Below are 16200 nucleotides of genomic sequence, written 5' to 3' on the forward strand. Positions count from 1 at the left end.
CACCTTGAAATCATAATTCATTTCCCCATGGCATTATAGCAATGGAGAAATGTAACAATTTCTTAAATGGGGGTTAACTTCCAAAGCTAGGTCACACAAGCATGTTTCGCTTTTAGCTTAACTGATAAATACTGTGTGTTTGAAAAAGCAACTTCCATTAGTAAGCAAGAAGGTAGATTGAAATTCTAAACGGAACTTCTAAGTACTTTAAAGGTTTTTTTTATCCAGAGATGTGTTTTTTCTATAAAGAAAAAGCCTGATTTCATTTAAAGACTTGTAATTTTCCTTGGAATGATTCTAATATTTAGCTTTCATGAACTATAAGTGATGAAAGAGAAAAGTGAGGGGCATCACATGTGCATAATTCTTCTGAGAGAACAAGAATTCAGTATTGGAAGAGTGACTGAGGTAATCAGTTCACCATTCTGCCCCAGGGCAGATGACTGCAGTCTGAATCATGGGGAAGAAGATAGTAAGTTTTGCGATGAAGGAAAGTACAATAAGTTGCCAACCTATCTACCTACCTACTTATCTATATATCTATCTGTCATCTGCAAGTTTAGTAATTTTAATTTGAGGAATCCCTAAAATACCTGATTTGCAATTCATTTCACCTTTTTTCTTAACTGTATCATTCATCTCAACAAGTAGACTATTTTAGAACTCTTTGTTCTGAATTTCCATTGCTATTTCTACATGAAACTTCACTCACAGTATTATATAATTGATTTAGCAAAAAACATTTTTGTTTAAAACTCTTGTAATTCTACTAAGACTGTGCTAGCACTACCTTCCATCAACCTATCAATTTTTCTTTATTCTAAATTCATCCTCACACTCATCAATTACAATCCTATGCAATATAAGTGGGGCAGAGATATGATATGCAGTAGAAGATAGAATTATTAATATTCTTCCATTCTCTCCTTGTTTATTCATAACTTAAAATGACAGAGTCCAACAATATCTGAAATTATACTCTAAAACTCTACTAAATTCATTTGTAGGGATCTTTTATGGTACTCAACAAATTAAATCTTCTCAGATACTAAAACCAATCAAGCACTGAATAAAATTCTATGTTTTGTTGGAAGTGTGAATTTTTACTGTGTATTGCAGTCTGTATACATTTAGATCCCTGCAAATAACATAAAAATGGATCTAAATCAGTTAAAAGCTAACTCAGACTGGTTATTTGGGCATCACATGGATAAAATGATGATCTAAGTGTATGGGTTTTCACTCTCCATACTGTCTCAAATTGACAGAAAATTCTTTGTAAAAGTTGGATTTGTCCATGGAAAATAAAGGGTAAACTTCATTTTACTGACTTCTGAAAATTTCACTGACAAAGCTACATTTCCATTGGAAAAATAAAACAAATGCTTTTAAAACTCCGCTCCAACAACAGCAACAAAAAACAAACATCTGTTTTGTTTTCTCACATCTTACCAGCTCAGTTATTTTAGCTATAAATATTTATTTTGCTGACAAATGTTTCCAAAATGTTTGTTTCATTTTTTTTTAACAGTGAAATGGTTTGTTTTTGAGCTTAACTAATTGCAGTTTTGCAAATGTTTCCATGGATTGACTGCTGTTCACAGGCCCATCTGTAAAAATGTGCAAACATGGACTAAACGTTTTCCAAAATTTTCACTCACAAAGACCAAGTCAGCATACATACTTTTGGAAATGTTGAGACTTTGGCGACAGTTAGCATTTGATAGTGTAGACTTGTCCTCAGTTTCCAGTATATACCATTCTATTAGTAAAGACAGCTGCCTACTCTTTAACCCTGCCTTACTGAATTCCTTCGAGAGTCCAGTCTTCTCATGGAACTCTGCACAAGAATGTTTCAATGTTGTGAGACTCTGCTCTACTTTCTAAGCCTTGGCAGGGATCAAAGAAGTAGAAGGAGCAAATGGTTTCCCAAGCATATTGAATTCCCTCTTATGCTGATTTCTCCTCTCATTTGAAATTCAATATTAGCAAGATTTTACTATACACCACCTTAACCAGTTAAGTGTATTTAGACAATAATTGCATTCTGTTCACGTCTATTCATTATCAGATTTTTGCATTCAATATTTGTTAACTTTTTTCTACATGGTTATGTTGTTTCTTGGTCACTTTGTAATCAATAGTACTTTACTCAAAATTTTCTGACATTCATTATGAAGGAAAAAGGAATGAGTTGCTTTCTTACGACATTTCAAAAATGACACTGAAATCTAAGAATTGGGCAACACGCTTTTTATACAATTCGAAGGTTAATTATTCATCATTTAATTGTATAGCATGAAAATAGAAATTTTAATTATTTCATTTATTTAGAAATTACTGCATATATTGTAGAGCTATCAAGCTGGATATCAAACAAACTAGAATATTTAACTCCTATAGGAATGATACTTCCAAAATAACAACAAATCTTAAAGATAAACATGGATGCAGTTGTATATAGCATTAATTCATGGATATTATATGATTCTGCAAAAATCTGTATAGAATATAATCTGCTCCTTTAACTTTTAAACACATTTGTTGCTGTTTAGTTGTTTTTTTTCAGTCACATCCAACTCTTTGTGACCCCTTTTGGGCTTTTCTTGGCAAAGATATTGGAGTGATTTGCCATTTCCTTCTCCAACTCATTTTACAAATAAGGAAACTGAGATAAAACAGGATTCAGTGATTCACCCAGGGTCACACAGCTAGTTCATGTCTGAGGCCATGAATTCAGGTCTCCCTGACTCCAGACCTGGCCCTCTATCTACTGCAACACCTGCCTGCCCAGATTAAACACATTATTTAGCTATAAAAGAAAGTTGGAATTCTAAAATATATGTTGGCAGTATAAATTACTTTCTATATAAAACACATTTGATATGGATAAATATGGGGGAAAAGAGTTGGATGACTTTTCAGGAAAAAAAAGAATTAAAAAAATTCTTTTAAAGACTATGATGTTTCTACATAAATGGTTAAAATATTTTGATTCGCTGAAAAATATTAGGTTACTTTGGTAATGATATGCCTTAAGCTTTAAGGGTTCAGTGCAAGGTAACAACATACTGTTTATACTTCAGTGGTTAAGGAATGATATTCTAATGGACTGGTTCAAGTCTCATCACAAAAAGAAAACATCTTAAAATCCATATTTCTTATGTTTTTCATCTCTACATATTTTGAAGGGATAAAAGAATCCCACTTCTCTTGTAAAAAGAATTAAGTGTTTCAATTAATTAAACAAGAGAAAACACTTGCATTAAAAAAATTAAGAGGGGGAATTCTATTAAAGTTGTTGCTCTCTTATATCTGGCATTTGTTGGAAGGGGAAAGATGAAGTGATAAAAAAGGAAAGAAGGGAATAGAGGAGAGGGGAGGGAGCAGAGAGGTTGAGTGGAAAGGGAAAAAAGAATATATGTTTTATGAATATTTACCTAGCTTTAATAATCCAAAGAGTATTACCTTCAGAGAATTGCAAGATTATTTTAAATGACTAAGCTTCTCTCTAAAACAAATGGCCATCTTTTCAGTACCAACATTCTTTCAACAGAGAGGAAGAGTTGTATGGTAGATATAAGGCTGACCTCAGGGTCTCTCTGTTAAAGTCCTATTCCTGGATGTGTGACCTTGGGCAAGTCATTTAACTTCTCTGTGCCCACCAGGCAAGAGTCTATGAATAGCGGTTGCAGAAGAGATGCTGATTTCCACTGGTACTAGGAATTTCCTCCCTGGAAATTCTATATATCAATGAAATCACAAGCCCCTCAAAAGAAAATCTTCCAATGATTGTCTATGGTTGTGTGTTGCACAGTCTAAGAAGGCTGAAATTCATAGCATTACAGATTTAAAACTGGAAGGGACCTTAAAAACCATCTAGTCCAACCTAAACATGAAGTCCAACCTTCAGGGTGATTAAATAATATGCTGAAGATTTAAACCAAGGTCTTCTAACTGAAGAGCCAGTGGTCTTCCCACTGTCCCCTGCTGTCTTTCCTTGGCTTTGTCACGGGATTTACATTTTGTGTTTTTTTTTTCTTTTTACCATACTTAAAAGGATCAAATCTTTTCTTTAAAAATACTTCAGAAGAAGTCTATGATAGCTGGTGACTGCCATTTCATTTCTCTGGATCTCAGTTTCCCTATTTGTAAAATGAATGAATTAGACCAGATTATCAATGAGGGACCCTTTCAACTCTGCAATGCTATGTAATTAGTGATATTAATCACACACCATCAAATTATGTTTTTCAAGTAAAGTGACTTAGAGTCTTAAAATAAATAATCTAGAAAGTAGCAGCAGAACAATTTTAAAAAAATCTGTTAAAAAAACTAACTTGGTTTACAAAATGAAACTTCAGTCATATATTCAACTTACTGGATTAATACAGAAATGAGGGAAAAATTATTTGAAAGACCACAAAGGATTTCTTTTGGTGGCTGTTGTTTAATAACAGATAAGAACCAGAAAAGGAACTAAACAAAGAAGTGGCTTTGTATAAAGTCCTTTCAAGTGAGAAGATTCACTAAAATTCTGGTCAAAGGTTAAGACTGAGTATGGTTTCCCATGTATTTCTAAGTGACGTGGTTTTTTTTTTGTCTTGATATTTAATACGTTATTGAAAAATTATTAAATAAATTACTGTAAGAACGCTGATTCCTGAAAGAGACCAATGATATATTTTGGTCTAGACCGTTATATTCTACTTTTGTTACTCTTAATGGATTACATATGCACATTCAAAGGAGACCACAGATTTCAGTATTTAACTATGAGCACATTTTTCATAAGAGCCACACTTAGAATGAATGAGGGAATAATATATATTATGTAATATGTATGTATACACATACATGCACAGTACATAGACATACATATATAATGCATATATATAATACATACATATATACATACATATATAATGCATACATATACTAAAACATAACTGAAAATTTCATAGAGGTAACAGATTTTCAAAACTACATTTCTATAAACTGATGTTGAAAAAAATCATCAAGACATCCTTACAAGTTCATTAGTCTTTAAAAGATACTGGTAAAATAGGTAAAGGTCAAAATTCATTTAAAGAGTCTGAGACATAATAAGCAGAAAGAAAGAAATTAATTTCCCTAAGATCTAGGATGAAAATTAACTAAAATCAAGGTTTCTAGGACTGAACGGCATTCTACATCCAAATATCTCTCAAGACTCAAAGAAAACTAAAAAATAATTCAAAAAAGCTAAATTATTATCTCAGTGCTATTACTTCAGAAAGATAATTTCCCTGATCTTGAGTCAAAACTTTTCATAGATATTAAAAAGAGAAGCACTGATCTCTTAGAATCAGTGATAAAACATTAGTTTCATTTCAACTAAAAATTAGTAAGCACCTGTTTTATACAGAGAAATATACAAGGTTCTCTGGCAGATGAGGTTTAAATAAGACCTTGCCCCTGGAGCTTACATATTTAATGGACCATTTCCCAGAATCTTAGCTGAATGAGCCCCTAAAGTGTGCCTCCTAAAAGATCATTAAACTCTCCTTTCATCAAGTGTATCTGGTCTTTAATTTTATGTAGAACTAGGAAGAGAGAACTCAATGGTTGCCAAATTAATTGGGGTCTCTGTCTTTAAAACAACATCAACAAAAACCAACCTCAACCAAATTTTCCTTTAATTTTGAAAATAATCTCCTTCTCAATTTGTAAGCTCACTGAAATTCCTAGGACTCACTATGAATAGAAAAGCTTGTATGAAAGGAAAGATGTTTGTGAATATTTCCATCTTGACCAAAAACTGCAAAATAAGACATCATATTTGCGTGTGTGTATGTGTGTATGTGTATGTGCATGTATAGGTTCTGAGAGGATGGAATCTATCCTACAATATGAGGTACATATTAAAGTAAACATTAAGCTAGTTTATTTGTAAATAAAACTTATCATAAGACTGATTTAGAAGATAAAACAGGATCTTAAAAAACCTAGATGCTGTTCCTGACATAATGAATATGGAGATGACGCTACTTCCAAAAAACACTCACTGCATTATGTGATGATGAGTTTGTGCTGAACCACCCATACTGTCACTTCATTTCCACTCTACTATGCTATACTATACAATATATACATGTGTGTGTGTATATTATATACTATACCATAACAATAGTAGTTATGAAAACATTGGCCAAGATTCAGAGTATCATTCCACAGAAGGATAGAACCACTGATATCATGCTTCAATCAACTCTCCTGGATAAAATAATAAAATGATAGCAATTTGTTTTGCATTTTTCTCACACCCTCTTCCTCTGTGCCATCCAAATGAAATGAAGCTATCACTTCCATGCTGTTTTTCCTCACTTTACTGCTTCACATGCTCTCAACAGTAACCTCCAATCCAATGAATGGATTTCACTCATTTAAAGTCCTTCTCCGTTCCCACAAAATTTTCCACAATTGCATAAGCAGTTCAGAAATAACTGAACGATCCAGGTATTGTAAAGGTTATGAGACAAAGTTACAGTCTTTCCCTTGGATAGCCACATCAAATCTAGCAAGCAATGACAATGGTAAAATCAAGATAGAAGGGGTCCTAAATTCTAAAACTGACCCTACTCATAATTTTTTATACATTTGTGTGTGATGTGTGTAAGTTTATGTGCCTTTAAAACTTAAAAATGTAGCTTATAAATGAGTGTTATATGCTTTGATTGGGTACAAAAGCAACAGCATTTATTGAATGCACACTCCTATGTGAAGATCACTATAACAGCCTAACTCTCTGCAAGGAAATATAAACAACATGCTATAAAAGACCAGTAGGTAAGAAACTCCAGACTGGAAGGATACAGTAAATACATGGAGCTACTCAAGTCAGGTTGGGGACATGTTTACAAGGGCTCTCCCCCCCCTTTTTTTTTTTTAAAAGTGTTTTTGCAGAGACATTCAATTTTCCCACTTCAGTATATAAAGGACAAGGATTGCCTGTGGGATTTCACTGGTATAGAGAATTTCTAGGTAAGGAGATCTAACATCTAGCAGTGATGATTAGCACTTTCTGCACACCTTATAATCTTAGAAAGGTGTCTAGAGCACTGAGCCATTAAGTCGCTTATCAAGAGACATGGCATCAGAGGTAGGACTTGAACCCAGGGTCTCCCTGGATTCCATAACAACGCTTTATACACTACACTACGCTGTCTCTCGGTTTAACAGAGAGCGGAGTATTGTTTTTAAGAACGAATTCCCAATGTGCTCTTAAATCACATTGGAAACTCCCCAGGTTTGTAACAATAACATAATTAAACTACAGGGGATCTGTCATTTGATTTTTAGCTATCTAGATATCACACCATGCACCATGGTAATATTTATGGAGGTTGCCTCTGTTTTCTTATTTTAAGGACCATTCACTCTTACTGGGCAAGAACTTTCATGAAAAAGTGAAAAAGAATAGATATTCTTGTGCCTTTAAAGCTGGTGTTCCATTTTTTAACATAGCATTCTATGGGACAACATTACTACAACAGTGACTGTCTACTGAACAATGAACATATTTGATTGATTGGAGTACTAGCTGTAAATCATAAACTTGGAACTGGAAGGGACCTCAGAGATCACTACATCTGGTGGAGTGGAAAGAACACAAGGTTAAGAGTTAGAGGGGGTGGGTTCAAATCCTGGGTCTGGTACTTATTACTGATGTGACCTTTAGACGCATTTTCTTCATCTATCAAATGAAAAGGTTGGATTAGACTATCTCTAAGGTCTTTTCCAGCTCTAAATATGTGATGTTTTAGGCCAAGACCTTCTGAAATCATGAGTCCCATCCATATAACATGGACTCTAACGCTGAAATTTTTGATGGCAGATGCCCTCTACATTTTTTATGTGTCCTGAAACAAAAGAAAATTGCAGAACACTAACACACAGATGGAATATAAATATATATAATATAATTCTAAATATTATGTATAGAATGCTTATACAGAGAATTGTATACATTGTATGTATACAATAAGAGAATAAGAGAGTTCTATGCATTGTATGTTGGATTCAAGGTATAAACTTATATTTGTGTATGTTGCTATTATATATTCTTATTCCTAAGCAATGCTATTATGCTCTTTTCTATCATCTGTAGTCATGGGTATCATGTCTTTTTAAAAATTCACAATTATTGCTAACAATAACAAAACAATGTTATAATAATTGGAAATATTTTCTATATTTCAAACTTTAATATTAAATAAATAGAACAATGAAATATATTAAACAGCACAACACAACTTCTTGTTAACCAACTCTACTCCTATTTCTTGCTAAACCTGTACTAACCATTGAAATACATGTGAACCAGCAAAAATATGGCCTGTACAACTAATAAAATTCCTGTAATTACCTGCAGTGGGATCTGTAACTGCTTGACTGGTGATGCCAGATGGTGGTTCTTGAAGCTGGTATGTCGCATTTGTAGAAGGCGTTGTTGGACTGGTGTTGGTGCTTGTCATGTAATGGGATGGGTATGGTGAGCTATTATAATACTGTGCATACTGACCCTGGCCAAAACTGGTATAAGATGCATATTCCTACCAAACCAAAAAGCAACATGAGAGGATTCTGTCAAAATATTGCATTAAGCATTCCAAATCATAACAGCAAACACATGTTCTATTACAGTGTTTTCTCTGTACTTCACATAGTAGGGCAAACAAAATAAACACAGGCTGATCTGTTTATACTTGCAAACATAAATCTTATGTAAGTCTGGGAATGTTTTTTGACACTTTTCCATCCAATAAGATGCATATAACTAGCAAAAATTCAACCAGTCACTAAAAAGCATACAATTCTGTTAATAAATATTTTAAAGAAAAAATACAAATTTAAAGAAATTAGGGAGAAATAAAAAAATTAGAAAGTTCACTTTAGAAAAAAGAGGAGCATGTTACATATTTTATATATTCCCAAATTTTTCTCATTTTTACTTTAAAAATTTACCTGCTGTGAGCTATTAAATCCAGAAGAATTTGTGAGTGAATTATTTCCTGTGTATAGTCCTGATGACGTTGTAAAACTGCTACCTGAAACAAAACATATTAAAGAAATCATGGTTACTAAAATTTTCTGGAAAGTATTTGCTTTATCAGGGCTATTCTGTGGTGTCGTTGCACATGCTACGATATACTAGCAATTTCACATATTAGCCTTATTATGGTTAAAGATTCATTTTAAACATTCAGCTAATTTTTAAGATCTTCAATATTAAGAAATAGAGCTGATTTCTTTGATTCCTTTTAGTTCCAAATCCACAATCCCATAAGCCTAAGATTATTAGAATTTGAAACCAAAGGATTTCCTGGTTCACCTGAAATTCATACAAAGACAATATAATATTTTAATTCTAAACTACCAGTCATACAATGAGCTTTTTTTTTCTTTTAAAAATAAATTAGAGCCCTCAGGGAGATTTATTATACATATCCATTCATGAAAAACTTGGGCTAGAGTTTTATGTTAGGACTTGCTACCAAAAGATCAATCAATTACAGATTGCTTCAATGACTACTCTGGAGATATACAATAAGGACAAAACCAAGTTCCTACTCTTCAGAACTCATCAATAAAACATATTTGGTGCATAATATAAGAGAAAACCTTGGAAAAGTTACCACAAGAGATTTTTAAGAAATGGAAAATATATTCTCTCTTCTTATTCTCAAATAGATTGCAGCAACAATTAATAATTTTTAGCATGGGCATATGGGGATTTTTTTTTGTTTATTGTATATCCACATATATCATTGCATAGCTAATAATGATTTAAAATATGGAAGTATTATCTTTTACAAAGAACAAATGGATAGGGTTTTGAAATGATTGCAAACCAACACTTTCAATAAAAAGGGTGTGAATTTCAATAAAACACAAAGATTCCAGTGTGTTACATTTAGCTATTACATGCCATTTATCTAGCTATTACATACATATAAAAAGTGTACTTTTAGAATAATGATTACCTTCATCCCTTGCCTTCCCCCTCTTATGGAATAAAGGTCAGCAGGTAATTTTGAAAACTATTTGTGAATCTTCAAGTCATTGGGGTATTACTAAGAAAATTACGCTTTGGGATACCAAAATGGTACCCAAGTGACCAGCCAGATTTAAAGGTACTTCCAAGACTCTACATTAGTATGTGATACACATTTGCTGCCTGAGTGCAGATTTCACTGTAATACCACTTAGAATGTTGGAAGTAGTTATTTACTAAATGGTCCCCCAGTGGCACGACAGAGCTAATGCAACTTCCAAAAGTGTCTTCCTTCCAGGGAAAGCACAGTGTAGTATGTACTTACACAGAGGAAAGATTTTGCTTAAACAATGTTAAATTTTCCTCTAAATTACAGTCTTTTCTAATACTCCATATTTGTCTAGAGCAAGATTTAAATTAACCAGAGACAATCATTGGAATTGCTAACAATACATAGATAAGAGATACATAACATGTTGCTGATTTGGTCCTTAGATTTTTTTTTTACTTAATCTCTTCTTATATAGTGTAACTAAAATTTTAAAGAGGAGTTTAGGATTTATCCAAATAATCCATGATCTGCAGCAAAGTTTTGGCAACATTCAAATGGTGTGACCAAAAATTTTGCTTTGAATGTGTCACCACTTTTCCAAGAGCAGTGGCAGCTAAGGATTGAAAAAGAAGATGGAAAAAGAAGACTATCCCAGCAGGGTGCAACTGATTGGAACAAATTGCCGTGACCAAAGAACACTCTATCTAGTAGGTGTTAATAACAAAGCAAACAAAAAAAAATCAAACATGTAACTGTAAATTCTCTATATCTCTATATCTTAATGTCTCCTCTGTAGAGGAGAGGAATTTTCTCTTAGCTGAAAAATATTTAATCTATGAATGACCAGGTTCAGGAAAAAAACAAAATCACTTTCCTGTATCTGGCAGTGTAGGATCTTCAGCATCAATACATTTCAACACACAATTCATAGATGCTTAGGAAATTTTTAAGAATCTGAACAGGGCCACAGTGGCTCTGTGGTCTCAAGTATCATGCTATAACAGCTGCCAAGCTGTCTTTACCTTGTCTCTGACTCTGCTATTCAACAACAATTGCTTATGATGCCAGCTTTTTGTGCTCCTAAGCGGAGTAGATAGAATGTAAATGGGCTGGAAAGTTGTTCTGCATTCAATTCCAATAACAGGATGTGATTAAGCGTTTTTATATGATTTGAATGAGTCTTTCCCCCAAACTGTAGGTAGAAGAATTAGGTTTGATATGGGTACAATTCCCTTATGGCACAAATTTATAGGTTTCCCTTTTCATTAATGAGCAAAAGAATTATATAATCTTACATATGCAAGAGATTTCAAAGGTCATCTACTACAACCTCCAATACCATACACAGGAATCCCTTTTCTAGCATCTTATACTTAGTTTTTCCAGATTTTGCACATATCCAGTAATGCAGAGCATAGTAATTATGGAATTAACCCGGTGCTTTAGACTGAGTTAGACAGATTTATTAGAAAATTCTTCCTCATATCTCCTCATCTGGTCTCCTACACCTTCTGCCTACAAACTTTAATTGTTTCCCATTAAATTATTCAAAATAAGCCTAATTTCTCTTCCATATGATGATCCTTCAAATATGGGAAAGTAGCGCTCCTTAAAAACTCTCCTTTTCAAGGTTATATATTTCCAACTCCTACAAATGTTCCTCATATAATTGTTTTTTTTTCAGGTCCTACATCATCTTAGTTACCTTCTTCTGTATTTGATACTATATACTTGTATCCATTTCCTTTTCTCTACTCATATAACCATTGCCTTTGTTTAGACCCTTATCCCCTCTCACCTGGACTATCACAAAAACATGTTAATTTGTTGCCCAGCATCCAGTCTCTTTCCTCTCCATCCACAGTCCACGCAGCTGCCATGTTGTTACTTCTAACACAAGGATACACAATTCTGGTAATTTCACTAAGTGTTGTCCTTCCTTCAACCCCTTAGTTTGAGCTTAGCAGCTCAAATGGCTCCTTCTAAGATAAACTATAAATCATCTGTCTGGCATTTAAAGCCCTTCACAATCTCCAGACAATCTTTCTGGATTTACTGCGCACTCTACCACCTGCCTCTTTTTCTCTGCACAATTTTTGCCCCATTCCTAGAATGCCCAGCGTTCTTCAAAACTAGGACTAAGCGTTCCCTTACATAAGCAGCCATTCTTGATCACATTTCTTTAGTTTCTAGTGTCCTCTCCTCATAAATTACTTTGCATATATTTCACATTTAATTTTTGTGTATATTATATACCCCCTCCCACTGAATACAAGTTCCAGGAGAGAAGGGATTGTTTGATTTTGTCTTTTTATTCTCAGCATCTAGCATTGGCTCACCATGGATGCTTAATAATTACCTGTTGAAATAAAAAAAAATGATACTCTCCAGTTTGTGAAAGTGTCCCTCTTAAAATGTGGCATCCAGTAATGAACATACTTTAGATGGCAGTGCACAATGCAGTAGGACTATTACCTCCTTTTCTGGACACTAGGATTATTAACACAGTCTAATGTTAGAGTGGATTTTTGTAGGGTGTAGGGTGTGTTCAGGGAGGACCAGTACCTTTGGTGTGATGGCTGCCGAGCCCTTCTAGGGGTTCTTTCCACCTTTGGCGTCTACCGGTTCCACCTAACTCTCACCTGTGGCTCCAAGAAGCTGCAGAATGCACAGCGGCCACACCCTGGTAAAGCATTTCGGTGGATGGGCCAAACCAGGTTAAGGGTAACCAAGGGTTCTCAAAACCTTTGGTGAGTTAGGGGGGTGTCTACCCCAACCATGTGAAGACTTCATCTGGTGGAAAGGGCGGATGAGAACAATTTGTTCCAACGGCCATGAAGGCAGATAAAGCAGGTGATGCGGAATGCTTAGAGCTTAGTTAGACACTGAAGACACCAAGGTCATCCACTGGATCCTGAGCCATCGCCAGCCATCTTGACTCTGTCCTGCCACTGGACTATGATGATTCTGGAGGAGAGAGTGAATTTCCTTATGCCAGGAAACTGAATTGCTTCCATTTGAACTGTGTTAGGAAGATTCTGAGGATCATTTGGCAGGATAGGATCACCTGACACTGAAGTCCTCGCTCGAGCTGAACTGCCAAGTATTCAAACTGTGCTTCAGAGAGCACAACTCCGATGGGCTGGCCACATTGTTTAAATGCAAAATGTGCGCTTGCCAAAAATGCTATTTTATGGAGAACTTGCATGGGGCAGGCCATCACATGGTGACCAGAAGATACAAAGACACTCTCAAGGTCTCTCTCAAGAACTTTGGATTTGACTGTGCAACATGGGAGATACTGGCACAGGATCACTCGGCATGGTGCGCCCTCATAAGAAAAGGTGCTGTTCTCTTTGAGCAAAGCAGAATTGAGACAGCACAAAGTAAACGCAGGATGCACAAATTTGGGATATCCACCCCAAATATTCACATGGACTATCTGTGCCCAACCTGTGGTAGAGTGTTCCAAGCTCATATTGGTCTGATCAGCCACAGTTGGATACACTGAAATTTCACTTCACAGTGGTGATGTCATTTTGGTCCTCTTTGAAAACAGGACACCAACCAAGAGTGGATTTTTGTAACTATTATTGTTATTAATAATAACTAGCATTTATATAAAGCCTAAAATGTGCTAAGCACTTTGCAAATATTGTCTCATTTGATTCTCATAACAATCTTACAGGAGAGATGCCATTATTATCTCCATTTCACAGTTGGGGAAAATGAGGTGGATTCATCTTGACCACTCAAACCGATACCTTAATTATATTCTGGTCAAATACTCCTTATTCTGTGATTATTTTGTCGGTTAGCTAAATAAATCCCTGTACCAAATTTATCCTTTTTATGTCTCAGCTTGTTAGATTAGGCCCATAACTCTTGTCTGAGGATATCTTTTGAATGGAACATTTTCCTTATCTATTCCCACCAATAAATCTGACCTTATATAATCCTATTCAAAGTTTAGAAAGGTAAGAATGGTACCCCTACTTACCTATTTAATAAAAATTTACTGCTAGGCAATCAAATTAAGTAAATGATATTGGGTACAAATATTACATAATAAAATAAATAATATTTAATAATATTATAATATAATAATATTATAAAAATAATAAAATTCAGCATTATTAAAACAGTAATAAAAATTCCTCAAGGTAGGAAGAATAGTAAATAATTAGTCTTATTTCTCCAAAACAGGACAACCTATTATCAATAAATAATTAATATTTCACATGTATACAGTGCATATTATCTCTGCTTTACAAGGAGCAAATTGAGCTTCACAGTAGTTGAAAGACTTGCCTAAGATCACAAAGTTATTAAGGGGGGAAGGGGCTATGATTTTAATCCCAGACCTCTTAATTCTCACTCTTCAACTATTTGCAGAACACTGTCAGCCTCCTACTATTAGAATTATATATTTACTACTATCTGTTCAAGTGGTTTGTAACTGTGAAACTCCTGTGTATGTGTATAGATGTGCATAATTATATATTTATTGATAGTTATTAAATATATTAAATTAATATTTAGCTAATATATTTAATTTATCTTATATCTATTTTACATATACAGATGAAAATGTCTTTTTCCGTAGCTAGAATGGCAGCATCTTGAAAGCAGAGACTATTTCACTTATGTCTTTGTATCAGCAGTGCCTGACTCATAATACGAGCTTTAAAAAAGTTTGTTGGTCAATTGACATTATCTGGAAGAGACTACTATAAAATATTTTTTATTAGCACTAAATTTCTAATTATGAAAATATTTTTCATTATTGTCCTCTTGGTATTTGATGGGTTTCTACACCTTTTATAGGCAAAATCCTATATATTTATAACAAAAAAAAAAACCCCATAGAAGAATCATTTACTAGATGATTTCTCAATCAGTCAAAGAGTCCTAGAATTATTGATTGGGAATTCATTAGGTAAAGTACTGCTGTGTGCAGGGAAATATAGTATATGAAGAAATACAGCTATGATTACTTCTTTTGAGAGGAGTTAGGAAAACATGAGATAGAGAAACATCAGGATGTAGTGGAGAAAGTGCTGGCTTCCAATCCAGGAAGACCTGAGTTCAAGTTTTACGTGACCTTGGGGCAAGTCACTGTGGGATTTCTATGGCAAACTAGAGCAAGTTTTAGGGTTATGGAAAGGACTAAGGCATAAAGTAGGTGAGAAGGAAGAAAGGGGATATGAGGCAGATTTTGTTAACCAAATATGAGATTAAAGGTAAGAACAAACACTCAGCAGAATTTAGATATGTATTATGTACAGCATTCTTCACACAAGGATCAAAATTATTTATAAACCAATTTTAGCACCTTAGATTTTCAAATTGAGAACTAGAAAGTGACTGTCCTTCCTTTTCATCCCTTCAAGGGTTTAAGTTGGGGAAGATAAAAAGCCATGATAAATCCATGAATTAATTTCCTAACTGTAGTAGAGATGGCAGTATATATATGTACATATATAATATCTGAATGAGTAAATGAATGAATGAATGCATGAGAAAATTATTAAGTGCTTATTATGTGTGTGTTTCCTGCTGGGGATACAAATACCAAAAGCTAGTGAGTCCTATCCCTCAAAAATATTATATTCTAAGGGAAGGGGACACACACAGACACACACAGATACAAACACACACACACACACATATATAATACACAAAATGCACACATAAAAATGCATATGTGTATACACACACACATATATATACATATACATGCACACATACATGCGTATGTATATCTATTGATATGTCAATATCAGGAAAGGGAATTTACATCCAGTGATAGGGAATAGTGAGATAGGACAACCAACTGACATGCATTTCCCAAAGCAAAGGTTCTGTTTATTTCGCTACTATGTTCAAGGAGGAGAAAGCTTGGAAAAGGGGTGATTGATGTAGGGAGAAGGAAAGCCAATAGAATTGCGTAGGTGGTTGACAAACAAATGCGCTTTGGGAAAATTATGCCTTTGTGCCCGTGCAGAGAATGAATTGGTATGAGAGAGAGACTTGAGAAAGTGAGAACAAATATACTGCAAATCATCCATGCTCGTCTATCCTATGTGACTACCACTTACTGACCACAAGA

At 34.3% G+C, this 16200-nt stretch overlaps 1 protein-coding gene across 8 annotated transcripts in view; it reads right to left on the bottom strand.

Moving 5' to 3' along the window:
- EYA1 (EYA transcriptional coactivator and phosphatase 1) overlaps positions 1–16200 on the bottom strand; it is a 377709-nt gene that overhangs the window by 88943 nt on the left and 272566 nt on the right. For all 8 annotated transcript variants that reach the window (XM_072604857.1, XM_072604859.1, XM_072604856.1 and 5 more), the window contains 2 exons: positions 9007–9089; positions 8408–8594 (listed from right to left, as the gene is read on the bottom strand). In XM_072604857.1, the coding sequence (XP_072460958.1) occupies positions 8408–8594; positions 9007–9089 (270 nt within the window). The remainder of the gene's footprint in view (positions 1–8407; positions 8595–9006; positions 9090–16200) is intronic.

This window comes from Notamacropus eugenii, chromosome 4 (assembly GCF_028372415.1).
Source record: "Notamacropus eugenii isolate mMacEug1 chromosome 4, mMacEug1.pri_v2, whole genome shotgun sequence".
Classification (NCBI taxonomy): domain Eukaryota; kingdom Metazoa; phylum Chordata; class Mammalia; order Diprotodontia; family Macropodidae; genus Notamacropus; species Notamacropus eugenii.